The sequence below is a fragment of the Schistocerca americana genome, chromosome 4 (genome assembly GCF_021461395.2).
Source record: "Schistocerca americana isolate TAMUIC-IGC-003095 chromosome 4, iqSchAmer2.1, whole genome shotgun sequence".
In the NCBI taxonomy this organism is placed as follows: Eukaryota; Metazoa; Arthropoda; class Insecta; order Orthoptera; family Acrididae; genus Schistocerca; species Schistocerca americana.
In genome coordinates this window covers 40,079,758-40,106,132 of record NC_060122.1, presented here as the reverse complement: position 1 = coordinate 40,106,132, position 26,375 = coordinate 40,079,758, and the positions used below count along the sequence as shown (strand labels likewise).

Here is a 26,375-nt window from a genome sequence, read left to right as displayed (position 1 = left end):
CCATAGTGGATACTCATTAAACATGACAATAAATATTCCTCAAAATCGACACTTACCACTTACTGTTGTCTAAAATGCTTGCTGATTGCAGTTGGGAACTGAGATTTCCCCATTTTTGAGCAAATATCACAAACACAAATGACAGGTACTCGCAATCGCAAACACGTTTCAAAGTACCTTTCTAGAATGATATCAGACTCATTCTCCTCCATACATTCATGGCCTGTCAAACTTCCTAAACTCTTCTGAAAATACTTTCCTGCTTGTGAAATAACTACCAAGTGAACTACTTTTAGAGGTATACTTGTCATAGTGTTTGTTATGTTTGACAAATGTTGATTAGTAATTCAATAAAACTACCTTAGTGTACTTAAGCACGTGCATCACAAATTGTGCAGTGTGATTTCAAAGTAACTGTTTAGTTACTTTTGTTGTTATGGATTTGCTTTCAGTAATATTAATATAGGTCTCTGGTACATTAAACAGAATCGAATGATCATTCTTGTGATCTTTCAGATCTTGCATTGACTTACTTGCCAGCTCCCATGACCATGGCAAACAGTCCTTTATCCAGTAAGTGGTTTCTTTTTCATACATCTTGTTGTTTAGGACCAATATGTGGCACAAATCTTAAAGGTCATGCAATGTGTCAGATAAAATAAAATGTTTAAGAAACCAAAGAAGAGGAGCCATAAGTTTATGTAAATGCAATCAAGAATGTAACACAGGAATGGCCGCTGAGGTGCCACCTCTCCATTTCTTCCCTCCTCCTCTTTCCTAATCATGACATTATTCCAATGGAATACTGGTGGCCTTCAATCCAAAAAGATGACTTGCGGCTGCTCTTGGAATCGCATCCTATGCTAGTTCTGTGCCTGCAGGAAACAAAATTGCATCCTCAAGACTGATTTGAGCTTTTGTATTTCTTCCCAGTCGGCTTTGACTCCCTCTCTCCAAAGATGGCATTCCATATCGTAGGAGGAGAGAGGGGAGTCATGCTGCTCATATGAAAGGACGTTCAAAGTCAACCCTTCTACCTGACTACCCAGCTTGAAGCTATTCCTGTCTGCATTTTACTTCCTCTCCTGAACTTTTGCATATGTACTGTTTACATCCCTCAGTCATTCGGTGTCATGGACACTCTACATCCAGCTTACTGGCCAACTCCCTCACCCCTTTCTGCTGCTCGTTGACTGTAATGCACGCCATTCCCTTTGGAAATCTCCCAGAACCTGACAGAGAGGTGCCCTCTAGGCTGAACTTCTCAGTCACCTTAACCTCATTTGCCTTATCGTGGGAGTACCCATCTTCCTTTTATACTACATGCACTCCTACCCATATCTGGAAATCTCCTGCACTGCCCAATTTGCCCATCATCTCATCACTGTCTCTAGTACGTACTCGAGCAACCATTTACCATTTGCTATCCATTTTCTGACTCCTACCCCACATATATGCACACCGAAATGGCAACTTTCTAGGGATGACTGGAGATTTACTGTCCCCTGGCACCCTTTGAGTGACATAATTTCTCCAGTTGTGATGGCCAGGTAGAATATCTTACAAATGCCATCATTACCACCACACAATATTCCATTCTCGCACTTCATCTTTACTGTGCCATGTCCCAGTGCCTTGATTGACTGAGCTGTGTTGTGACTCAACTCACATGCAGAGATGTGTTCTCCATGTTTTTAACCATCATTCTATGATGGCAAACTGCATTCATTATGAACAGTTGCATGCACAGTGTCGTTGCACCCTTCAGGATAGCAAAAATCTAGCTAGATTTCCTTAACTAGTTCTTCTAACAGTTCCACTACCTCAATTGTTGTATGGGCCCTGCAGGACCAAGATCCATTGGGCTGCTATTCTGCAGAGATTTCAAGCTCCACCCACTATCATTCTGCTTTCCTCCACCAGAAACAAGTGGAGGAGGCTTGGGTAGTACCCTTATTTTGGCAGATTAGCGAGTGCTACAAGCTGCCTTTATTATGATTGGGTGAGAACTTGCTCTCACTTCATATCGATCCTCCAACACAGTGCTGGACGATGTTTGCATTCAGATGTTGCTAAACCTTTCTTTTGTGGGCAAGCACTTGCTCTTTCTTATGTACAACTGCATCTGGGCAGAGGGCACCGTTTGCCAGATGCCAGCATAGAGACACTGTCATTCCCATACCCATACCCAAGCCCAGTAAGGAAAAATACCTTCCTTCTAGTTACTGCCCCGTTTCTCCCACAAGCTGTGTTTGCAAACTGATGAAACATGTAATTCATGCCTGGCTGGCATAGTGACTAGAGTGTGGCAATTCACTGACCACTGTACCGTGCGGATTTTGAGCAGGCCGTCCTGCAGCTGACCATCTCATCACTTTGTCAACGTGTGTCGCGAATGGTTTTCTGTGGATATATCAGACACTGGCAGTGTTTTTAAATTTGCAGAAAGCCTAAAACACCTTCTGAAGGATGGGTATTCTTGATCTCTCTACATGCGGCACATCTGAGGCCGCATGCCCCATGTCCTTCAGGTATTTTTAAAGTATTGATTTTTCATGGAATGTTGGTACTGCCTTGTGAGACACCTTCACCAGGAAGTTGGTGTGCCTCAGGGTACTGTTTTGAGTGTGACCCTCTTTGCTATTGCCTTTAACTTTATTATGTCCTGTCTCCTGCAGGTCATCTCCAGCAGTCTACTGTTGCCCACCCCTACCCTGTTACCCTCCCACACCCTGTCCCAGCCTCCTCCTTACCCCCACATGATTGCCTGTTTCGTCATGTGCAACTGCTCGCAGCCTGGCTTCAGCTGCCAGAGAGTGTGATCACGTGTGTGAGAGTTGCATTTGTGTGAGTATGTGAGTGTATGTTATCTATATATAACAGAGGCCTTGTTCACTGAGAGCTCACTTTCTTACAGTTTTTTTTTTTTTTTTTTTTTGTCGTGCCTGTGTGCCTTCCATGGTATTGTTAAATTCATTTCTGAAGAATTGTGATGGCTCGAGGCATTGAGGTGCTGGGGTAGGGGTCAGTGTACACTTATCAGCAAACAAACAATTGTGCCTTATTAGACAAAAGCCAGGAAAGATCAGACCATTTGGCAATAGTGCCGTAAAAACCAGACCAGGGATTGATCTCGGGGAGATGAGTGTCATTGGTGTGGTAAATGTGAGGTGTCTGATACTGACTCAGTATTCGTGTATGCCCCATATGCCAGTGATCGCTTACTTAACTGCATAGGTTATGGACCTGACTCTCAGAAGGTTCAAATCACTGACATAAGCACACTCTTAGCCTTAGTATATTTATTGGCATTCAGGTTCTAAGTGCTCACTGTCTACCATTCAAGCAACTAAGAATGGAAGACCAGTTTTACCAACAAGTTTTTTGTATTCCACTGACACTCATATTCTTCATTTTGCAGCTTGAAAATATATCTCTGCATGTTTTGGAATGAAGGTTAAGGCCTCAAAATTACCTGCTCTTCCCAAATCCATTCTCCTTGGTGAAATGATAGAAGCATTGCACGGTAACCTGAAGGTCCAGAGTTCAAAGCTACACATTTCCATTTTTTAATTGTTTTTGCAAATTCACTAGAAAGAGAGAGACAGATTTTTTGGACATTTATGCAAATAATGGAATTGTGTGTCTGAGTAATTAAATAGCTGCTCTTGTTGCGTATGGGCTTCACTCTAATTCAGATACATTTATTAAAGTACCTGTAGCTAAAGTCATGAAAGTTATAATGTTTTATGATAGAGAAAATAACCAACAACAAAAGCAACATTTGAAGAGCTCTTCTTAAGACAGAATGAAACATGAAACCTTTAACAGTTCATGATAAGAAATGTTACACACTACTACAACCACACTTAATACTTACCATCCTTAAATGTTTAAAGCAGTGGTTAAAATTTCCCAGAGTACTTTGACAAAGTGTGAACAAATAATGATGTACTTGTGCACCTACATACAGCCATTAAAGCTCTAATGAATGGGCAGGCAGCATTATTAAATTAGTTATCAACATTACTGGGTCAGCTATTTGTCAGAGAATATTAACTATAATCTATTACATATATTATGAACTACCAGAAAAAAAAATGCCAACAATTAAAAGCTTCCAGATGCATTTGAACTCGGATGCTGGCATCTTAAGTACTCACTTATGTGCCTTTACTGGTGTAGATGTAGAATGGGTGCCAAATTTGATATAGCTATTTGAACACGAACCAGACCTCATGGTAAAGAATAGAAACAGTAAAACTAATGATTCACAGTATCATCCAGTTGCAGGCCTAGGTAAGCCAAGTGTTGCAACAAAACATTTGATCATATTCCATCAGATCTCATCTGTCACATGTGCCAAAGTATAACTTCACTTTCCATTACAATGCTTGTGTATATTCCAGCACAATATCAACATTGTGAAGTGCACTTCCACAAACATTTCTACAGCAAAAAGAGAGAAAATTTCTTCCCTGGGTCTACAATACTATTCAGGTTTTCATCACACGATGTTTGTCTTGTATGGGAGTCCTAGTGTACTGCATATCGTGCTCGAAAAAGGGAACAGGGAGAAGGGGAAGATAAAGAAGATGATGGCGAGGTGAGTTGCAGTCTTGTGTTAAACCATCATAGCAGCAATAGTTGCGGGCACAGATCAGCGTGATTTCCCTAAATTGCTCCAGGCAAATGCCGAGATGGTTCCTTTGAAAGGGCACGGCCGACTTCCTTTCCCATCCTTCCCTAAACCGATGAGACCGATGACCTCGCAGTTTGGTCTCTTCCCTCAACAGCCCAGCCAGCACAGATCAGTGGAAGATGTCATGGAAGGTCTTAGAACATCACTGAGACCCTAATTACAAGTAACAGACATAAGAAATAAATGAATACACCTTTGGTTGTTGTTACCCATGCCCTGGCTCCAACTCAAACCATTAATGTTTGCTTGACTGTGATATTCCTGTGGTGCTGCTTGTGAGTGGATGACTGTAACTGAGGTATTGTCAGAGGTGTTAGTCATCAGAAATGGCATATTAGTCCAATGCTGATTTCTCTCTTGTCATGCTGATAAATGGCAAAAATGTTTAAGGAAATTTTGTTCAAATATGTGGCCTGTCCCCAGTGTAAGCTGTGCAGGGTTCAGCAAACGTCTGCAGTATGCAGATGATTTGGCTTTCCATCCAAGTTTGTCACATATCTGGCAGAGTCGTGCATTTCTATGTATCCTGTGTTGACATGACAAATATTAAGGGGTAGTAACGTGCATTTTTAAAGCTATACAAATTCACCCCAAGGGTGACTATGGGAATGGAAGTTGCCTGAGTATTGGGAACTTTGGATGAAATATCAACCTGTGTGATTGATGAATCTTTGGAATGGCAGAAGTCTACCCCTACTGTAAACAGAATTTTAAAGAATTTTGTTGAAGGAGGCACTATCAGCAGAATGCCTGGCTCAAGATAATGAGCACACAGCAGGATAACACATAGCTTGCCTGTAAGAGCCAACTAATCCCTCCCCTAGATACGAAGCAGTTGTAGTGAGTGACCAACTTCCCAGTTCCAATGATGCAGTTCACTGAGGGCCAAGGAAAGCTGTACTGCACGCACAATGATCCACTATAAAACAGGAACTCAGTGAGGAAATGTGTTACACTGGCTGGCAGCCACAGAGCTCCATCTGAATGCAATGTGGAAAAATGTACTTTTCACAGATAAGTTGTCTTACCAAGGCCAAACAGTAGTTTAGCAGCCGCGAGGGTCCAGACATAATGGGGAATAAGTGGTGACAACAGGTAGTACTAGCCGATTGTCAGTTTCCTGGGGGCGTTGGTTTCCCCGTTGGGGGCGTTGGTTTCCCCGTTGGGGGCGTTGGTTTCCCCGTTGGGGGCGTTGGTTTCCCCGTTGGGGGCGTTGGTTTCCCCGTTGGGGGCGTTGGTTTCCCCGTTGGGGGCGTTGGTTTCCCCGTTGGGGGCGTTGGTTTCCCCGTTGGGGGCGTTGGTTTCCCCGTTGGGGGCGTTGGTTTCCCCGTTGGGGGCGTTGGTTTCCCCGTTGGGGGCGTTGGTTTCCCCGTTGGGGGCGTTGGTTTCCCCGTTGGGGGCGTTGGTTTCCCCGTTGGGGGCGTTGGTTTCCCCGTTGGGGGCGTTGGTTTCCCCGTTGGGGGCGTTGGTTTCCCCGTTGGGGGCGTTGGTTTCCCCGTTGGGGGCGTTGGTTTCCCCGTTGGGGGCGTTGGTTTCCCCGTTGGGGGCGTTGGTTTCCCCGTTGGGGGCGTTGGTTTCCCCGTTGGGGGCTATTTTTTGTTATGTCAAATTCATCTCTCTCCCACTCTATTGCCACCCATCGGACTCGACCAAAAATGTGCAAAATATATCTTCTCTTCTCTCTCTCTCTCTCTCTCTCTCTCTCTCTCTCTCTCTCTCTCTCTCTCTCTCTCTCTCTCTCTCGCACGCGCACGCGCGCACGCGCACACACACGCGCGCGCACGCGCACGCACACACACACACACACACACACACACACACACACACACACACACACACACACACACACACACACGCGCACGCACGCACACACGCGCGCACGCACGCACACACGCGCGCACGCACGCACACACGCGCGCACGCACGCACACACGCGCGCACGCACACACACACGCGCGCACGCACACACACACGCGCGCACGCACGCACACACGCGCGCACGCACGCACACACGCGCGCACACACACACACACGCGCGCGCACACACACACACACGCACACACACACGCGCACGCGCACGCACACACACGCGCACGCACACACACACACACACACGCGCACGCACACACACGCGCACGCACACACACACACACACACGCGCACGCACACACACACACACACACGCGCACGCGCACGCACACACACACACACACACACACGCGCACGCGCACGCACACACACACACACACACACACGCGCACGCACACACACACACACACACACACACACACACGCGCACGCACACACACACACACACACACACACACACGCGCACGCACACACACACACACACACACACACACACACACACGCGCACGCACACACACACACACACACACACACACACACGCGCACGCACACACACACACACACACACACACACGCGCACGCACACACACACACACACACACACACACACACACACACACACACACACGCGCACGCACACACACATACACGCAAATTAGAAATTGGAAAGTCTCTCATGACCAAATAAGAAAACAGGGCAGTATAATAATTTGTAGTTTCTAAATGGTGTTTATATATATAGAAATTGGTCTGTATGCTGCATTTATTTGATGGAGTACATGTGTTTCCTCATGCTGTATGTAGAATAAGAAACAATATGCCATTTAATTTCTGTTGGACAAAACGTGTTTATTTCTTGTCTGAATCCCGAGCTACAGCAATGAACTTTGTCCAGAGATTGTTCTTCCTTCATGTAATTGAGGAAAAATGCAACTGTGGACACTGCATCATGTAATTTCCCCATGCATCCTCCACAGCCTGACTAAACACAGCTTTGTTAGAGGCCATCTGATCTCGACTGTCGGTCATTTGTCCTAATCAGTGCTACCTAACAATAGCAAGACCGTGCACTCAATTTGCTTACTAAATCACAATCTGTCTTACATCACTGCACCCTTCAGTAAGAGTGATAGATTTGGTGAGTGGGAAGTAACTATACTGCCACTCATCTCAGACACTTCATACTTGCAGAACTGCAGTGCGAAAGGAGGGAGGTAGGGTGGGTGGGAGGGAGGTAGGAGGGAAGTCAGTATGGGACTGATGTAGCAGAAAATCAGTTTGTAAAGTAAGCACCACTTGGTATTAGGCTCATACTCACGCAGTTTATGGACTGCAGTTGTTCTTGTTGTTGTTATTGTTATTGTCAGTCCGAATGGGATTTGATGCAGTTCTCCACTCTGGTCTACCTTGTGCAAGCATCCTTGGCTCTCGGTAACCATTATTAAATTCATTATCATGTGTTTAAATCTGGTAGGAGGCATACAGTAATGATTGTAACACAGTACCACATGGAATGACTTCAGTGCAGTCACTGCCACCAACTTCTGTACAAATAACTGGTCAGAGAATTCTGTACTGCCTTCACAGAGTGAATAAAAGTACTTGTTTCTCATGAGGTACTGCAGTGTTGGAAGTTAAGCCGCATCCTGTTAGCAACTGACACAAGCTTAGTGGACCAAAATCCATTTAGTTCACTTTCAGAGGACTAATTCCAGACCACTACTGTAGCTCCTCAATGAGCTATGGACATTTGTGGACGTGTTTAGTCAGATGTTTTTACCTATTTTTCCACTTTTTGTTTCCATTTTAATTTCTTGTATTTCCTTTGTTTTGACTGCCATTGGGACCCTAGTTGTTGGGCTGCCCCAGTCCAATTATGCTCCTGCTCAAGTCACTACTGGACAAAAAATTCTTATTTGCAGTTTCCTCTCTATTGGATGTGTTCACATTAGTCACATTATGTTGCTGCTGTCATAATATCAGCTTCCATCCCTGTTAGCCATGACCACAGAGATATGCATGGCCAAAATACAAAGTTGCCTTCAAAATTGTCCACAGCAACTGCTCTAACAGCTTCCCAATTAAATGCTCGAATATACCAAAATGGGATAATGATGCATTGCCTGTAGTTCTGTCAAACTGTGCTCTTACAGATTACTTTAAAGACTTCAGTTTTGAAATTTCCTTTCCCCTCCAAGTGATGTAGGACTTGCCTTATGCGTGTCAAGGAATCCAAATTTACATTGCAGTTGGATTTTGTGTAAATGTTACATTAGTTTCTTGTAAAAGTTGTAACAGCAGTCCCTGACAGGAATGCCTCATGTTAAGTCACCAGTACTGAGTACCACACTTGTTGATGATAGTTTTGTTGTTTAAGCTGTGTATCCAAATTGGCATATAGTTCCTTTAGTTGCTGGATATAAAATTTTCCAATTGTTTAAACTCCCACACCTTTATGCTGGTTCTTCATGCAGTCATTGTTGCTCTCTGCAGTGTTACTATGAATATGTGCTAGGCTGTTACAGTATTTGTGATTTATGATGCCGTATATCATTGCTACCAATGTCACATAGTACACTTCAAGACACCTACACTATCTTCTTTGTAAATTAGATATACTTTTCTGCATATCACCTTAACACTGTCCACAGTATGAAGTGGCTTCCACCTAGTCATTCACTATGAAACACACAAGTCTCACTTGTTCTGTGTGTGCAGGTACAAATCAGTGTGGCTGATACACTGATGCCAGTTGCCACTGATGCATTTTTACGGGAGAATGCCATCAATAGCGATTTGGATGCCTACAGTGCTATATTTCAATCACATTGCAGTCTGCTGTAGCAGTGTGAACAACAAGAGCTATTCAGTGTAGTTTGGGGGCTAACTGAGCATGTGCTAATCAACACAAAATACATAATTCACATAGAAAATAACTATCCAAACCCTAACCAACAATGTGCCATGAACAAACTGCTTGCATCTGTAAGAAGCTCCCTAACAGGGTAGTGTGACTCAATTGAAATGAAAACTTATGTGCTGGCCACGCATGTTACGTATCTGTGGGCATACCCTCAACACATTAAACTTCCTTGCCTCTGGGGCAGCTATTAGCATGTTGGAATCCAAAATATGAACTTTGATGAAGAATTACTCTAACACAACAACACTCTGGAACAGGTTAGTACACCCCTAAATAGACAAAGCTCATAAAATCATAATGTATTGTTGAGGCCAGTGTCCTCCATTTTTGTAGGTATGCAGTCATTACAGTACTTGCAGATAGTTTAAAGTGTTTCGATCAGGATTCTGGGTATTCATGTGGCCTTTATGGCTTCCAATCAACATCACACTACTAATACAAAAGAAAGTGAGTCACATAGTTGTAAGCTGCCACAACTCTGCTACACTACATGGCATGTCATTTGCAACGTGTGCCACGTGAACTGCTGTGGCTCAACACTTTGGGATCTGCTGGTTCTCAGTAACTTGAAATCCAATGGAGACACTATCAGAATTGTACATGACATAATTTCTCTATCTCCTAACTGTGACAGTCTGTAATTTTATAATGGTCTTTTATTCCTTTCCCCTTTCATGAGGGGTGTTCATTCCAGCAAACTAAGCTGTACCATTATTTCGGTGACTGGCAGTGTCCTTACACCAGCCTCCAAACACCAATGTTGCCTTGCTTTTTGCGGGCACCTTTGTCCTCCTCTGTGACAGTGGCTGTATATGGCAGCTGTAATGAATTCAGACAATTAAAATTAAAATATTTCGTGGTTCTTCACTTGGATCATTATGCAGTTTTCGTCAATCTCACTTTTATAAAATTTCTCATGTATGTACTTGCCACAGCACCTGATTCCTAATCTCCATCACTATTTTAGTGTAGCAACTTCTTGACATTAAAATGAGCATGTGCAGTGAGAAGACAACCACTGCCACATATCAAGATGTTTGATTTACACTCAAATTCTGTTGATGTAAAGTTATTCAGCTTCTTAATATTTTTGCAGATGCCGCAGAAGTTGAGGATGGAGGAACTGTTAGCAGGTGAGATATTTGCTTCCTTCAGTAGCTTAATTACACATTAAAGTTATGACTTTAATATTTTATTATGTGGTACTTTATTTTTCATCTTTTTCTTTGACATTAATATTCCATTGGTGGTGTGCTAAATAATTTTTGTGAAACAGTTTTTCAAAATTCTATACTATAACTTAACACTGGATGTTAATTATGTCATACATAATTCATACTGAAAATTGGCGGTGTTATTGTAACTACGAAAGATTGATTACAAATGTGCAGTTGCAATGAAAATGTGTACTGTAGTAGATTGTGAGGGAAATGTGGTCAAAGAGAAAAAAAGACAACTTTTTAAGTACCAAATTGACATTTAGAAATTTGTCATTGTAATGTTAAGCAAACATTACAAATAGGCACACTACGATAAGTAGTAATGAATTTTGCCACCTGACTGATGTGTGAAATAGCCTGACCCATCTGGGTGCCACAGTTACTCTCAATCCCTCACCTGCCAAGAGTGTTATTGACTACCCGGTGACAACATGCTACTGAGTACAAGGTGGCTGACTTGTTGGTGGCTTCACAACTTGTGTACTGCATTCTTGAGACCCATCTCATACTCCTCTCACCCCCTCTACTCCCATACCAGCTTCCCTAATTTGAAAATTTTGGAGTTACCCTTAACTTAAGTTTCACAATCCTTCCCTCAGTACTAGCACCCCTACACTGCCCTTTCCCATGTCTAGCTCTGTACCTGTACCTGTACCTCCTATGTTACACCCTCTGCCACCCCATCCCCTCTATGACATTTGCATTAAATCTGTCCACCACAACTCCTCACGCAGTTGGCCTGCAGGTTTATGACAATTTATCTGATTGGCAGAGGGACAGAACACAACAAATGTTATTCCAGGCTTAGCCTTTTACTGCTTATTTCCAGATTAACCCTTTCATGGCCAATCGAACATCTTAGGCTGATGCATAACACTGTAGTGTTTCCTACAAGTTAAAAAACTCAGACTATACATACTGGAGACTTAAATCATCATAAATAATATAATTTGTTTCGCTGTTCACTTCAGTCTGTTGGGATAACTTTCTGAATCCACAACTGTAGAAATCATGTGATTTTGTAGCAAAGAGCCATGTTCAAAGTGTATTTTCACCCCAAAGGAAGTATGTCAAGATCATTGAACAGAGAGCAGAGAAGATGAAATCTGAGGGTGCAAGATCAAATGAAAAAGGTGGGTGCAAAATGACTTCTCAACCCAGTTGTTCTATAGTGTTTGTTGCCAGTCTAGCAGAATGCTGGTGACTGTTACTGTGGAATAGCACCACTTCACACAGTCTTCCTGGATGTTTTTCTGGGACTATATCTGCAAGATGTCTGTTGTTGACAATAAATACCAACAGGGAAGTTACACCTCATGAAAGCAACTCGTAGTACACCACATGGTCACGTACATCTACATCTACATGATTACTCTGCAATTCACATTTAAGTGCTTGGCAGAGGGTTAATCCAACCACAATCGTACTATCTCTCTACCATTCCACTCCCGAACAGCGCATGGGAAAAACGAACACCTAAACCTTTCTGTTGGAGCTCTGATTTCTCTTATTTTATTTTGATGATCATTCCTACCTATGTAGATTGGTCTCAACAAAATATTTTCGCATTCAGAAGGGAAAGTTGGTGATTGAAATTTCGTAAATAGATCTCGCCGCAATGAAAAACGTCTTTGTTTTAATGACTTCCATCCCAACTCGCATATCATATCTGCTACACTCTCTCCCCTATTATGTGATAATACAAAACGAGCTGCCCTTTTTTGCACCCTTTCGATGTCCTCCGTCAATCCCACCTGGTAAGGCTCCCACACCCCGCAGCAATATTCTAACACCGGACCTCTCCACAATATCCATAACATTATCTTGTGTGGATGCTCAAAAGTCTATGTGGCACTGCTGCTTTGTTTGGATTAAAGCATTCCTTTCTGTTCTTTCTCTTACATTAGCATAAAAACAAAATTTCTAGTCATCAGTAACAATACAGGTTAGAAATGGTCAGTGGTATTCACCCACTAATCAAGAACAAGCAAGAGGGTAATGTACATACAGCCAACCACTGATTTATATGGTTTGGCATGTGGTACCCATATGCTTTATTGTTGAACCTTCTCCTTTGTATTCAAATGCTGCACAGTGACGGAATGGTCATACTTCATCACATTTTCTGGTTCTTGAGTGCAATGATGTGCATCATCGTGGATTAATGCATTCAGATGATCTTCATCAAATGCTGAAGGTCTTTCTGAAAATGGAGGGTCAATAATGTCAAAACAATCATCCTTTAAATTAGAAAATCTTTCCTTGCCATGCTCTGTCCCATGGCATTATACCCATACATGGTGAAAACGTTACCATTGAAACCACATATTCATAAACACCACTGTTCTCATTTTGCCCACTTAGCCATTTTAAATTAAAATGTAGCAGTGCTTTGTGTCAACATAATATTCATAGAATGACAATTTACCTAAAAGAATGTGTCCACATTAAGTGAGAACAAGGTAATGTACTTCGTAAAAATGGTGGAAAAGACAACTGTATCCTTTTATCCCTAGGCATATGAACTTGTCTTAGATCACATGTAATGCCCCCAACAACACAAAACACAATGATGGGAAAGGCTGACTTAAAGCATACATTGTGTGCTCACTCTTACATTATTGGTATCGGCTGCATAAGTAACAATAACACAGTGCACAGTGTTCACTTAAGACGTCTCTCTGTTTTTGCTCCCAACATTTAATGTTCTAATGATGTACCAACATCATAATGCATTGATGATGGGTGGTTTAAATAAAAAATATGTACAAATGAAAAGAGCTTCGTGACAAGGCTGAAGATATCGGTACATAGGACACTGCATAGAACTATATGGAACATTGTAGATGTAACTGTAGATGTGCTCCAAGGAAGTGTGTGGGGCCCTTGATATTGATGTTTTATATTAATGACATCACAGACATTCTTCTTCTTTTTGTTTTTCTGTTTGGGGTATCTAATGACCACATACTAATTTCAATGCTTCCTCCTTTGTTCTTCTTCCAGGTTTCCTTCGTCTTCACTATCTATCCTTTTTTCTTCCTCAGACCATTCTGACCCTGTCTTCCTCTTCTTCTTCCTGCCTTGGAATGCTTCCATTTGCAACACTTTCTTCTTGAAATCCTATCATTCTGCTGGGTCTTTTTCTTGTATTTCTTTCCAAATCTTTCCTAACTACTTGAATCTGTCCTGTTGTTGACATCTTGTCCCAAAGATGCTTAACAATATGTTTGGTTAACCTGTTGCTGTTCACTCTGTATAAATGTCCAAAAAATAATAGTCAGCTCTTCTGCAGCATTTCAGTTGTTTTTCCTATGCTGCAATATACTTTATTACTTCTTAATATTCATACTTATGGATTTCCTAGCAGTCTGAGTATTTTTCAAATGATTCTTAATTCTAGGACCTGAAGTTTGTATAATTCATAATTCAACATTAAACATTCACTTGCATAGAGACATTCTGGTTTTACTACTGTACTGTAGTGCTATATTTTCAAATTTTTAGACACACACATCTTGTTGTAAATGTTCATTTTTATATCATATGCTTTCTCCATTTTACATACTCTTTTGTCTACAGCAAATATTTTTGAAGCCATTGCCTTGAATCTTTCCTCACAAATATTTAAATTTATAAACCCTCTTTATCAGTTCATTATCTGTTACTAGGATTTCTGGGTCATTTTTTTATGTTTGTCCTAAAAAAATTTTTCTACAGAAACTTTTAAAGCTGCTTTGTTAGGTATACCTTCCAAGAGGTTGATTTGTATTTCTGAATTTGTTATATTTTTATAAAGAATGGCATAATCATTTGCAAATACTAGACACTGAATTTCAGTATCTCTTTTTCCTGAAGTCTCCAGTCTCATTGTGACAGCTTATGTTCTTTGCCTTTTGTTTCAATTATCTTACTATTTCCTCTAAGATGCAGTTGAGGTGGTGTGGAAACATGTTGTCACCCTGCATTTCACCTGTTATTTTGAGTGCCTTAGGTGTTTCACACCAAAACCTTATTTATGCTTCAGTGTGTGGGTGTTTCACGAATAAGGTTTGCTAGTTTAGTGTAATGCCAAGTTCTCGAGTCACTTTACCCACTGTTAACCTGTCAATCAAACGCTTTTCTAAAACCTGTAAATGTTAAAACTATGTCTTAAAATTCGTATGGACTAAAAGTTGAAATTCTGTTCTGAGCCAGATTTGATCTTTCTAAATCCACTCTGATATTCTCCCAAATGGCTGTCAAGTGTTACTTCTACCTTGTTTAGTAATATTGTTAAAAATATAATATAGCCCACTGGCAACAGATATATACCTGTGCAATTATTTAGATAATGCCTATGACTTTTTTGTGCACAGGATGGATAGGAGCCACTTTCCAGTCTTCTGGAATCTTTTCAGTTTCCCATATTTCTTCAGACATAATCTGAAGGTTAGTCATCATTTCTGCTTGACACCAGTTATGGTTGAAATGATTTTATTTCTTCTCCACTGGCTTTGTTGTTTTTCAGGGTTTTTGTTTGTTTGTTTGTTTGTTTGTTTGCTGTAGGTGGTAGATCTGCTTCCATGTTTTCATCAAATATCTGGAAATTCTAGCTAACAATTCAGTTATCTACAGTTCAAGAGTTGATCAAAGTACTTTCTTAGTAATTTACATGTGTGGTTATTGCTTAGACCTATTTTACCATTTTCGTCTCTGATGTAAATACATTGGAGCATGATAGCCCTTTTTGAATAAAACCATGACTGTATGTATGAGAGCATTTTTTCTGCTGTAGTACACAGTGATTCTTTTTTATCACTAATTATGATACTCGTGTCATCTGCAAATAGTAGAATTTTGGCTGAACTGTCTGGAGCCTGTATGTCATAGATATAAACTAGAAATAACAATGGGCCCAGAATGCTGCCCTGAGAAACAACTATTTAAATTTGTTTTGGTTCAGATATGGGTTTAAAATTGTGAAGATTCTTGGATGACCTCAGCTCAACAACTTGTGACCTGTTTTGCAGATAGGATTCAAACCAATTTTTAACGGTACCCCTGATGCATATTGCTTAAAGTTTCCCTGGTAATATTACATTGTTCACAGTATTGAAGGCTTTGGCTAAATCTAGATTAATTCAAACATCCTGTTTATTTGACTCAAAATTTCTTACTATTTCTGTGCAATATGGCTGTTTCTGTACTGTGCCATGTTGACTGTTATTTACTAGTTTATGTTTTTCTATATATTTTGTAACCCTGATTTTCCTTAATTCCTCAAGTATTTTGGAGAAGGATGGGAGGAGAGATATAGGTTGGTAATTTTCTATTTTATGTCTGTCACCATTTTTGTATAGAGGTATCACTTTAGAGATTTTTAGTTTATCCGGAAATATCTCTTCACTAAGGGACAAGTTTGCTACGTGTACTATAGGTTTGACAACACATGGAGCAATTTTCTTAATTATTGATACAGGTACATCATCCAAACCAGAGGACAATTTCGATTTCAAGCATTTAATGACTTTTAGAACTTAATGCTCGTCTGATGGGATTGCCATCATGCTGGTATTTACCATTGGAGACATCACTGTTAATTGTTGCTTAAATTTACTGCTTAAAGTAATGGGAATATTAACAAAATAATTGTTTACATTGTTTGCCATGGCATTTTTTCTATGGGGATATTTTTATTGTTTTTAAGATGGATTTCCTGTTCTTTAGTTTGACCTTCTTTTTTTTTTACCACATCATTCTGGACTTGTTACTAGCCTGCCTTATTAATCTATCATTACTTAATAATTTTGCTTTTGATACTACTTTGCAGTAAGTCTGTTTGTATGTTCTCACATACTCAACAAACTGCTGATCATGACATGTTTTTAACTTTAAACTTAGTAATTTCATGGTTTCACTTGACGTTTTAATTCCGGGTGTACTCCAGGTCCCTTTGGATCCAAATGATCTGTAACCCAAAACCTTTTTTGGGAAGCACATTTCAAAGTATGCCATAAAAGTGGAAGCAAATGTATTGTAAGCATCATTTGTGTTTGTTTGTGCCAAGACCTCTGGCCAAACTGCATTTTTAACATTATTTTAGAACTGATTACAATTTTCAGTAGAGAAACATCGTTTGTGCTCCTTTTATGTTCCCCTCCTTGGGAGTTGCAGTGAGATTAAAGGTTAGTGCATTATGATCTGATAATCCTATATTCACATTTGTAACTGCAACTTCATGTGTGACCACATTTGAGAAGATGTTATTTATTAGGCTTTCACTGGAATCTGTTGTTCTAGTGCCGGCCGCAGTGGCCGTGCGGATCTAGGCGCTCCAGTCCGTAGCCGCGCTGCTGCTACGGTCGCAGGTTCGAATCCTGCCTTGGGCATGGGTGTGTGTGTGATGTCCTTAGGTTAGTTAGGTTTAAGTAGTTATCAGTTCTAGGGGACTAATGACCACAGCAGTTGAGTCCCATAGTGCTCAGAGCCATTTGATCCATTTTGTTGTTCTAGTGGCAGCTGATACGTGGGGAAACAAGTTGAAGCTTTTAGTATGTCTAAAAACTTGTATTTTACTGACCTCTGGACCAATAGATTAATATTAAAGTCACCACAAAGAATTATGGTAGAGTTCTCATTTGAGAAAAATGTCGAGCATTTCTTCCAAATTCTTAAGAGAGACTTCAGTATCTCCAGATGGTGATCTGTGAATTGCTGCAACAATTACTTTCTTTTCTATGATTAATGGTTTAGCCTCATATCTTAACTTAAATTTAAGCTTGGGATTTAGATAAAAGCATACACCACCACCTTTGACATTTTGCCTATAGTACTGACTGGCAAGTTTATAATATGTGTGACCAAAAAGACTTAAACTATATGAGTTAATTGTATAAGGCTCAGTCACAACTTCTGTGCATGGCTATGACAGGTGGTGTGGGTAGCCTATCAAGTTAGGCTGTGGTCTCCTGATCTCACATTTTGTGCTTGCTTACTCAGTTGTGCAGGACTCTGACACTTGTCTCACTCCTCTGTCAACACAGCTTCCCTTTCATGTCGTTTGTCCCCTAACACTGCAGTCAGGTGTCATGTGGTGTAACTATTTAATACAATGATGTATTATATTCTGTACCTTATCTTCTATACTTCTTCTCAAACTCTGTTATAATTACTTTAAAATTCAAAATTGATGCCTTTGACGCATCACATTTTTATAAATAACTTACTATGTCACTTTTGACTTAACAAATTATTTATTCCCTTCATCATCACACTCGTGAACTACACTAAAAGATCACCTTCATTCAGTATAAAAGAGACACTCACAATAATTTTGAAGGTTCCTCTTCTGTGTCTCACAACATACATCAGTTGTTGAAATAACTCCTTTGGCAGCCTATTGCTTTACAGGACAGTGTGGTGACCCCACAGAATACTTATTTTCACACATGTAGTTTGGCACCCAAAGCTGCTGCGATAGCTGTACAGTGCTGAAGGTGCATATTGTCCCCTGATGTAAGTCACCACACACAAAATAGAAATAACACTAATGAACAATATCTGTACATTTATGTTTGACATGTTGTTTTCTATTGCTCTTTTCATAATGTGTACACAACACTTCTTTCAAAATGGCATTCATTGATAAGAAGTCATTGATATGTGCATCTCTCCTCTGGAGTGGTACGTACAAGCACAGTCTGTGAACATGGTGCCCAGTGAACACAGTCAAAAGTTTTTTAAATTTTTTTCCCTATATGCCATGAATGTGGATTTCTTTTCGTAACTATGGCTTCTGAGATTGGTTATAGCCTCAGTACATCATTGTCCGTGATAAAATACGCAAATTTACCCTCAATTGCAGCCACAATTTAAGACCATGTCACTAAAGTGAACATAAAGTACTTGAAAGATGTTTTCCTCTCTGTGTGTACAATAGTATCCAGTGCAGAACCACAGCGGCTGCGGACACCCGAGGCTGGAACCAGTACTGGGGCTGAGGACATACGTGCAGTGAAGTCACCTGGTGAGTAAGAGTAACTTTACACGTAATTGCAGCCTTAACTAAAGCAGTACATAAAGTACTTAAAAGACGTTTTACTCTCTGTGTGTACAATAGTAGGCAGTGCAGAACAACAGCGGCTACGGTCACCAGAGGCTGGACCCAGTACTGCAGCTGCAGCAAAGTCACCTGGTGAGTAAGAGTAAGAGCCCACTGTGCGAGGCTTACATTCCTGCTCTGTACACTAGAGAATCAAATGTATCTGGACACCTATTAGTGGACATTAAGATTTTGTGTTCTCCTTTATGGGGACTTGAACTCTTCTGGGGACACCTTGACATTTCGAAATCTCTGTGGATGGATGCCAGCCCATTCTTCCTTAATAGCTGATACCAGACAAGGTAGAAATATTGGACACAGGGTATGGAGTGAAAATGCCATTTATAACTAATCCCTAAGACGATCCATTGCTTTCAGGTTGGAACATCGGCAGGCAAGCCTTCTTCAGGAATGCCACTGGTTATAAGCCTTTGCCTAACAATGCTGATCCATGAGAGGTACAAGTGTTGAGCTGTTCAAATCGGTCGTTATCTGTGAACTGTTCCCCTGCTGTGTATAGTACACAATAATGTCAAATATGTACTTACCCTTCTGCATTTATCATATCCTGAAGTACAATAAGGGGAGAACAAGTTAAAGAGGAGAAATTGCATATTGTTACACTGCCTGCTCTGCACTGCATTGTTGGCAGTAGAGGTAATGGCGGATAATGTTCACTTAGTAGTCACCACATCCAAATTCTTCCGTCAGATACCCACGGAGTATAGCACTGTTTGTCACTCCAAATCTCGTTTCCACTCATCCACTCACCAGCAATCATAGGTTTTTATGCTACAGTCAGTGTGACTTTATGTTGAACAGAAATGTTGTTTCCAGAAGCTGCTCAGCCATTGTAACCAGTTTTTCTAACTCCCTGTACACAGCCATTTCCTTAGCGGGCTCCTAGCTGCACTTCAAAACTGAAGAGTGACTGCAGCTTCTAACTGCAAGCTGGTTTTTACTATTTCCTACCACAATGACAGAAGCACTTGTCCATCAGCATACTGTGTGTGCCTGGACTTCATGTAGCATTGGTTGTTCCTTCACATTTTCACTTAACTGTCAAATCACTGACAGCTGACTTGGGCAAGTTTGGAAGGGCTGAAATGCATCCCTGTGTTAATTATTCAGGTGTAATGCAAAGAAAAGTCCATGTTCAGTGTACTCAGATCCCTGACTGATGAATTCTGCTTACAAAACAGTATTACCTGCCACTTCCTATAATATATATGACGGCAGTATCTGTTCCCAAAAGAACAATTACCATGGATGACCATGCAGCTTTGCTAGAAATGAAATAATTAAATGGACACCCTAGCTGCAAACAGGTGGTGATGTACTTCATTGGGGACATGTTGAAAATGTATGGCCCAACCGGGACTTGTTCCCGGGATCGTCTGTTTACATGGCAGACGCTCTATCCATCTGAGCCACCGCGGGCACAGAGGATAGTGCGTCTGCAGGGACTTATCCCTTGCACACTCCCCGTGAGATCCACATTCCCAACATGTCCACCCCACTACATTTGTAGTGTGCCTAACAGATGTTTGCCGATCGTACTCATTACTCGTGGCAGATTAATCTACCAAGTCCCGTACGAGTTTGGGCATAGTGTGTGCGTTCGCACAAGAAGGTATGACGGTAGTATCTGTTCCCGAAAGAACAATTACTGTGGATCACCCTGCAGCTTTGCTAGAAATGAAATGAAATGATAATTAAATGGATGGAGCGTCTGCCATGTAAGCAGGAGATCCCGGGTTCGAGTCCCGGTTGGGGCACACATTTTCACCATTTCCCCAATGAAGTACATCACCGCCTGTTTGCAGCTAGGGTGTCCATTTAATTATCATTTCACTTCCTATAATAGTAGCTCCACCTCTCATTGAATTAAAGTGCTCAGTTGCCCGTTACATAAGGGTGCCCAGGTATTTTGATTGGATAGTGGGTTTATAGTTCTTATCTATGTGATTTCTGCAACCCCTTAGTCAGTCCACCATACACAATTGAATTAGAATCCAGAAATCACAATATATTTTATTATATTTATGTTTTTGAATATTGAGGACTTTGATTTGGGGCGAGTATTTACTGACTTACAGAAATACAAAGTTTGCCTCTATAGCTGTGGAAATGTGTGTGCTGAGAATTACTGGGAGGGAAAAGGAAACAGAAAAATGGACAGGGAACAGGCAGGGTTAGGAGACGTAGTGTGGAGGTAGTGGAGATGAGTGATACATGTAGTGATGGAGTGAGTGACAGATAGGATAAGACAATTACATGCTCGTATCCTAGGGAGGTGAGTGGGGGGAACATTGAGGTGACAGTCTGGTGAGAGGCATTGAGTGGATATCAGGCTACATGGACTTCAAGCTGCAATGCCTGTAGCTTGAGACCAGAATACCAGGAGAAGCCAGGGAAGAGGCTTAATCAAACAGTGGGACTCCAAATAATGAATGAATGATGTGAGTAGAAGAAACTGAGGATGATTTGTATTTCAAAACTGAACATTTTTGTACAACCTATTAGGGTAGTAACTTAAATGGAAATATTGGGGTGTGAATCTAGTTTATAAATGGTCATAGCTGATGTGTTCAGCACTACCATAAGTTATTTGATAATAACATTTTCAGGGGCTCCCTTAACCTTTCTGTGGTCAATCAGACATAAAGGTCCTGCCAAAATGTTTGTTTCAGAATCTGCACAACCATTGGAATGTCCCATTTCATTGTGTACTGTGATATTTTGTTCAGTTTATGTACAATTAGAACCCAGAAGCTGACAGGTGATGCTAGAATGTGTTTTTTCTTTGTTGGTACAAAAGTGAGTACAGTATGTTTTGTAGAAGGAGCTTCCTATCTTTGGCTTAATTGTGGATGGCAAAGACAGTGTAGATATTATTTATCTTTGTTACATTATTTGCTAGGTATATACTATTTGACATCTATTTTCACTGATAACTCATTCTTGAAGAAAACTGATGTCTGTGTCTTGTAACTAAAATTAATGCATGTCTTTATTAATGAAAATCATATCAAAATCATGACTGTAGTTGGAAATCTACCACCCCAAATGTACAGATACTGTTCTTTTGATGTACTGTTTTTCTTCTTTCTCATGAGATAGTGTACTGGAGACATTTGTTTTCTTTTCCTTATTTTGTCTTGAATGTCTCAGTAGTTTCTTGGAATTAATTGTTTACAATTATTTATGGAGCTGTCTTTTGAATAATGGGTAGGGTGGTTATGAAGAATACAGTCAGCAGAAATAAGGTTTCTATGGTCTACTTTATAACATATGAAAGCTGATCACCTCTAAAATGAAGGTGCTGGGAGTGTATAGTAGAGTGGAAACAACTGAAGCATGTGGGATGAATGTGTCAATGCTTTTGGAGAGAATGGCTGATAATACAGTATCACTTCCTGTTCACTAGATTTGTCTCTGGTGCCAGTACCTTTGTTCATAAAATATTTCCCATCAAGACTTTCACTACAGTTTGATACCAGACCAATCTGTTCGTCTTTCTGCCTCACCTCTCTACAGGGAGTCCAGCAGGGAGCTGCCTTGCCCCATCTGCCACCCACACTCATGGTCATATGTCCCACCTAATGTGGATGATCCATGCACAAGGAGAGAGATGTGCTCAGGTAGCCATGAACAATAGAACTTCATTGCAGCACAGAAGGCACATGATAATGTTGGGCAAGTGAAACAGCTTCCTAGTGCAAGCAACATAAAAATACTCCTGATATGCTGTAAGGTTGTCACTAATATGAGCTAAGCTGAGCACTGCAAGCTGCACTGATGATGTCCTAGATTCCAATGTTGCTGTGCTCAGAGGAAAAGTTTTGACTGTAACAGCAGCCAAAAGTATGAACTGTCATCCCCATGGAGGAGATGGCAGTGCCATCCATGAGGCACACACCTGGAAGAAAAATACAGAAATTGGGCCAAGACATCAGTAAGGAGGGATGATGATGTGGAATGGTGCAGGCAGAAAGATACCAGGATGAAAGAAAGAAGTGGCACAAGGCATTTGAACATGGAGCAAAACCATTCAAACACTATGCAGAAGCACTTGAACACAGAGATGAAGGCTACCTAATGGATCACAAGACACTGGTAAAAAGCTTCCAGAGACAAAAAAGGAATTATAAAAGCACAAGAAGAGGGATGTTCCTGAGTGGACAAGAGGAAGAGTGTTTCATTGCGGGACAGATGGTACATGCCAACATGAAGCAAATGAAACAGCTTTGTGATGAAGGCAAGGTAGAGAATGCCCTGATGCATGAAAAGATTGCCACTAATATGAAAACTATTCTTGAAGCTTCCAGTTGAGCACCCTGTAAGAACTGACAAACACTGCTGTAGGTTGCACTGGCAATGCCAATATTGTGGGCTGCATTCTTATTAATATAGTCATGCATTCCAAAGTAGATAGTTGATGTCGAGTCTGGAACTTGGGTTGGCTGGTGAGCCTCTGTACATTCCCCTACAAAGGCTATGTAGTGGAGAAATACTGTTAAGTTGTCCAGTGTCGCATGGCTCCAGGGTGGAAACCATGCAGTGGCTGTCATTGGCAAGATCCGCTGCACTGAGGGTGAGTTTCAGTTTCAAGCCTGTTAAGATGCCAGCAACTGACATACCTCTGTTGTGTGGCATAAGGCAGGATTGTAAAGCACCAGCCAGATGCTGCACCACCCACTTCCACCTCATTCCAATTATGTCTCCTAATCCATCCTGTTCCCATACGCATCAGATTTTCTTTCTGTCTCACCTCCACAAAAAATCCACCTGAGAAATAATCTGCCTCACCTGCCACTCATTCTCCTCACTACTTGTACCCATCTGTAAGTAAAGAAAGGAGTGTTACATTGAATGTGTTTGATGTGGCATTATTACTGCACAAACAGCAAAAATGTGGTAAGTGATAAACATTTTTGCTATTACTTTCTGTGGGGTATCTGTGAGAGAAATTCATGATAATTTAAAATTATTGGTGAAGTTTTCTGCAAAACACTAAGTGCTCTCATTGCCAAATACTGGATGAATATAATGTCAGTACATGAATGCAATTAGTGAAGGTGCATAAACAAGCTTACACACAGTTCCTAAATGTTAAACATGAAACAGTGTGTTAACTGTGTAACATAAGATTGTATGTTTTATAAAGCAGATAAGTACAGGATCTTAAATTTTAAAATTTGAGCAATTTTTATGTGAAATGATGACAATAAACACTTATTGGTCCCTGCCAGTCTTCAGATAGCAAGCATGCAACTGGAATAAAGTTCTGGCTTTCTGGAACTCGGTAATATTGATGGTTGTTTATAATTGAGTAGATTAGATGCTCAATTATACACTGATCCGTAGGTTTTCTAAAAGATAGAAACAATTGATTCTGTTCTTTATCAGTTCATGTTGAAACACACTTAGTTTATCACTAGTTTGCTTTACTTGTGCAGATAAGGTATTTTTTATGTTAACACGCAAATTCTTTTTTTGTCAATCAGGCCCTGCTGAGGAGAAAGGCACGCGTCCCATCGCTCAGGTGAGTGAAAGTAGTGGATGCACATATGAGACTGGCAGAGCAAGTGTGATTTTCACCAGTAGCATATAAAGTTTGGTTCTGTGGCGTGTAATAAACCCCACACTGCTTCCTGTCCTCCTCCCAGGGTGAGGACATATTTCATCAGCTCAGGGCTTGGAACCGTTAAAATACTTCCTCCTATTCTGAGCTACTTTGCACACTACCCACTTGCTTAATCAAATAAACACCTTTATTAATATCATATTCATCTCCATTTCAGTCTCATTGCGTCTCCCATGGCAGTCTGTTTCCTGACATCACAAACTTTGCAACTTCTTTAGCACTGTTAACTGAAATGCTATCTCAAGTCTAAATTACCTGCTAAATGACCCAAAAAAAATATCTCAAAGACCACTCATATACTGGCTCTTAATTTAAAACAAGTAACTCTCTTTAATTATTAATGTCAAGTCATGTGTCATTGGTCAGTGTACAGAATCTTACTGACAGCTCAACTTCATCTTCGTTCACCTGATGTAATGGCAGTTGTCATGATGATGACAGTTCTAGGGGGAAGGCACATTGCTGAACAAGAATGAGACAGCAAGATATAAACTCATGGACTGGTTGTTTGTGTTGCCATCATCATTTGTGAAAGTGGCATGGCTGGATCATGTAAAAGTTTGGAATTCCTGTGGATGCTGATAACCATGCCATTGAGTGCCCCGTAACCAGGTATCATCATCATCATGATAGAATAAAACGCTGAAATCATAATGAACTGTGAAGAACGATAAACTAATTATCGTTATCCCACCCTGCAGATATGCTGCATCAGTCTCCACTAGACTTTGTGTGTTTTGGTTGGAGGGTGTTACTAGAGGAGGACAAAATGCATGCGTTTTAACTCACACAGGCTGGCGTGAGGTCTGGAACAGGACAAGGAAAAACGGACTTAGCTGGTGGAATAATTAATTAATGATGAACGTCTGTCTTGATGGTACATAATTCACAATGGCTGATTTAAAGGCTACCACCTAGCAAGTGTGGTGTCTGACGGTGACACCACATTATGCACAACAGAGAAGGGTATAAAAGTTTAAAGCCACCATTTGAATTAAAATAAAAAAAAAACACTTTGTGGTGGTGAACATTGTTCATCGGTACTATAGACATTGTGAGATGTACGCCTTTACCAAAGCGATGTGTTACACCATAGTTGATACTCTTTAAACATGACAATAAATATTCCTCAAAATCGACACTTACCACTTACTGTTGTCTAAAATGCTTGCTGATTGCAGTTGGGAACTGAGATTTCCCCATTTTTGAGCAAATATCACAAACACAAATGACAGGTACTCGCAATCGCAAACACGTTTCAAAGAACCTTTCTAGAATGATATCAGACTCATTCTCCTCCATACATTCATGGTCTGTCAAACTTCCTAAACTCTTCTGAAAATACTTTCCTGCTTGTGAAATAACTACCAAGTGAACTACTTTTAGAGGTATACTTGTCATAGTGTTTGTTATGTTTGACAAATGTTGATTAGTAATTCAATAAAACTACCTTAGTGTACTTAAGCACGTGCATCACAAATTGTGCAGTGTGATTTCAAAGTAACTGTTTAGTTACTTTTGTTGTTAGGGATTTGCTTTCAGTAATATTAATATAGGTCTCTGGTACATTAAACAGAATCGAATGATCATTCTTGTGATCTTTCAGATCTTGCATTGACTTACTTGCCAGCTCCCATGACCATGGCAAACAGTCCTTTATCCAGTAAGTGGTTTCTTTTTCATACATCTTGTTGTTTAGGACCAATATGTGGCACAAATCTTAAAGGTCATGCAATGTGTCAGATAAAATAAAATGTTTAAGAAACCAAAAAAGAGGAGCCATAAGTTTATGTAAATGCAATCAAGAATGTAACACAGGAATGGCCGCTGAGGTGCCACCTCTCCATTTCTTCCCTCCTCCTCTTTCCTAATCATGACATTATTCCAATGGAATACTGGTGGCCTTCAATCCAAAAAGATGACTTGCG

The 26,375-nt window shown here is 40.7% G+C and overlaps 1 protein-coding gene across 1 annotated transcript in view; it reads right to left on the bottom strand.

Annotated features, from left to right (window-relative positions):
• Window positions 1-26,375, bottom strand: part of LOC124612566 (DNA-directed RNA polymerase II subunit RPB1-like) — a 44,185-nt gene that overhangs the window by 3,125 nt on the left and 14,685 nt on the right. The window contains exons 3-4 of the mRNA XM_047140848.1: window positions 10,541-10,652; window positions 5,831-6,291 (exon numbers count right to left, since the gene is read on the bottom strand). Of these exons, the coding sequence (XP_046996804.1) occupies window positions 5,831-6,291; window positions 10,541-10,652 (573 nt within the window). The remainder of the gene's footprint in view (window positions 1-5,830; window positions 6,292-10,540; window positions 10,653-26,375) is intronic.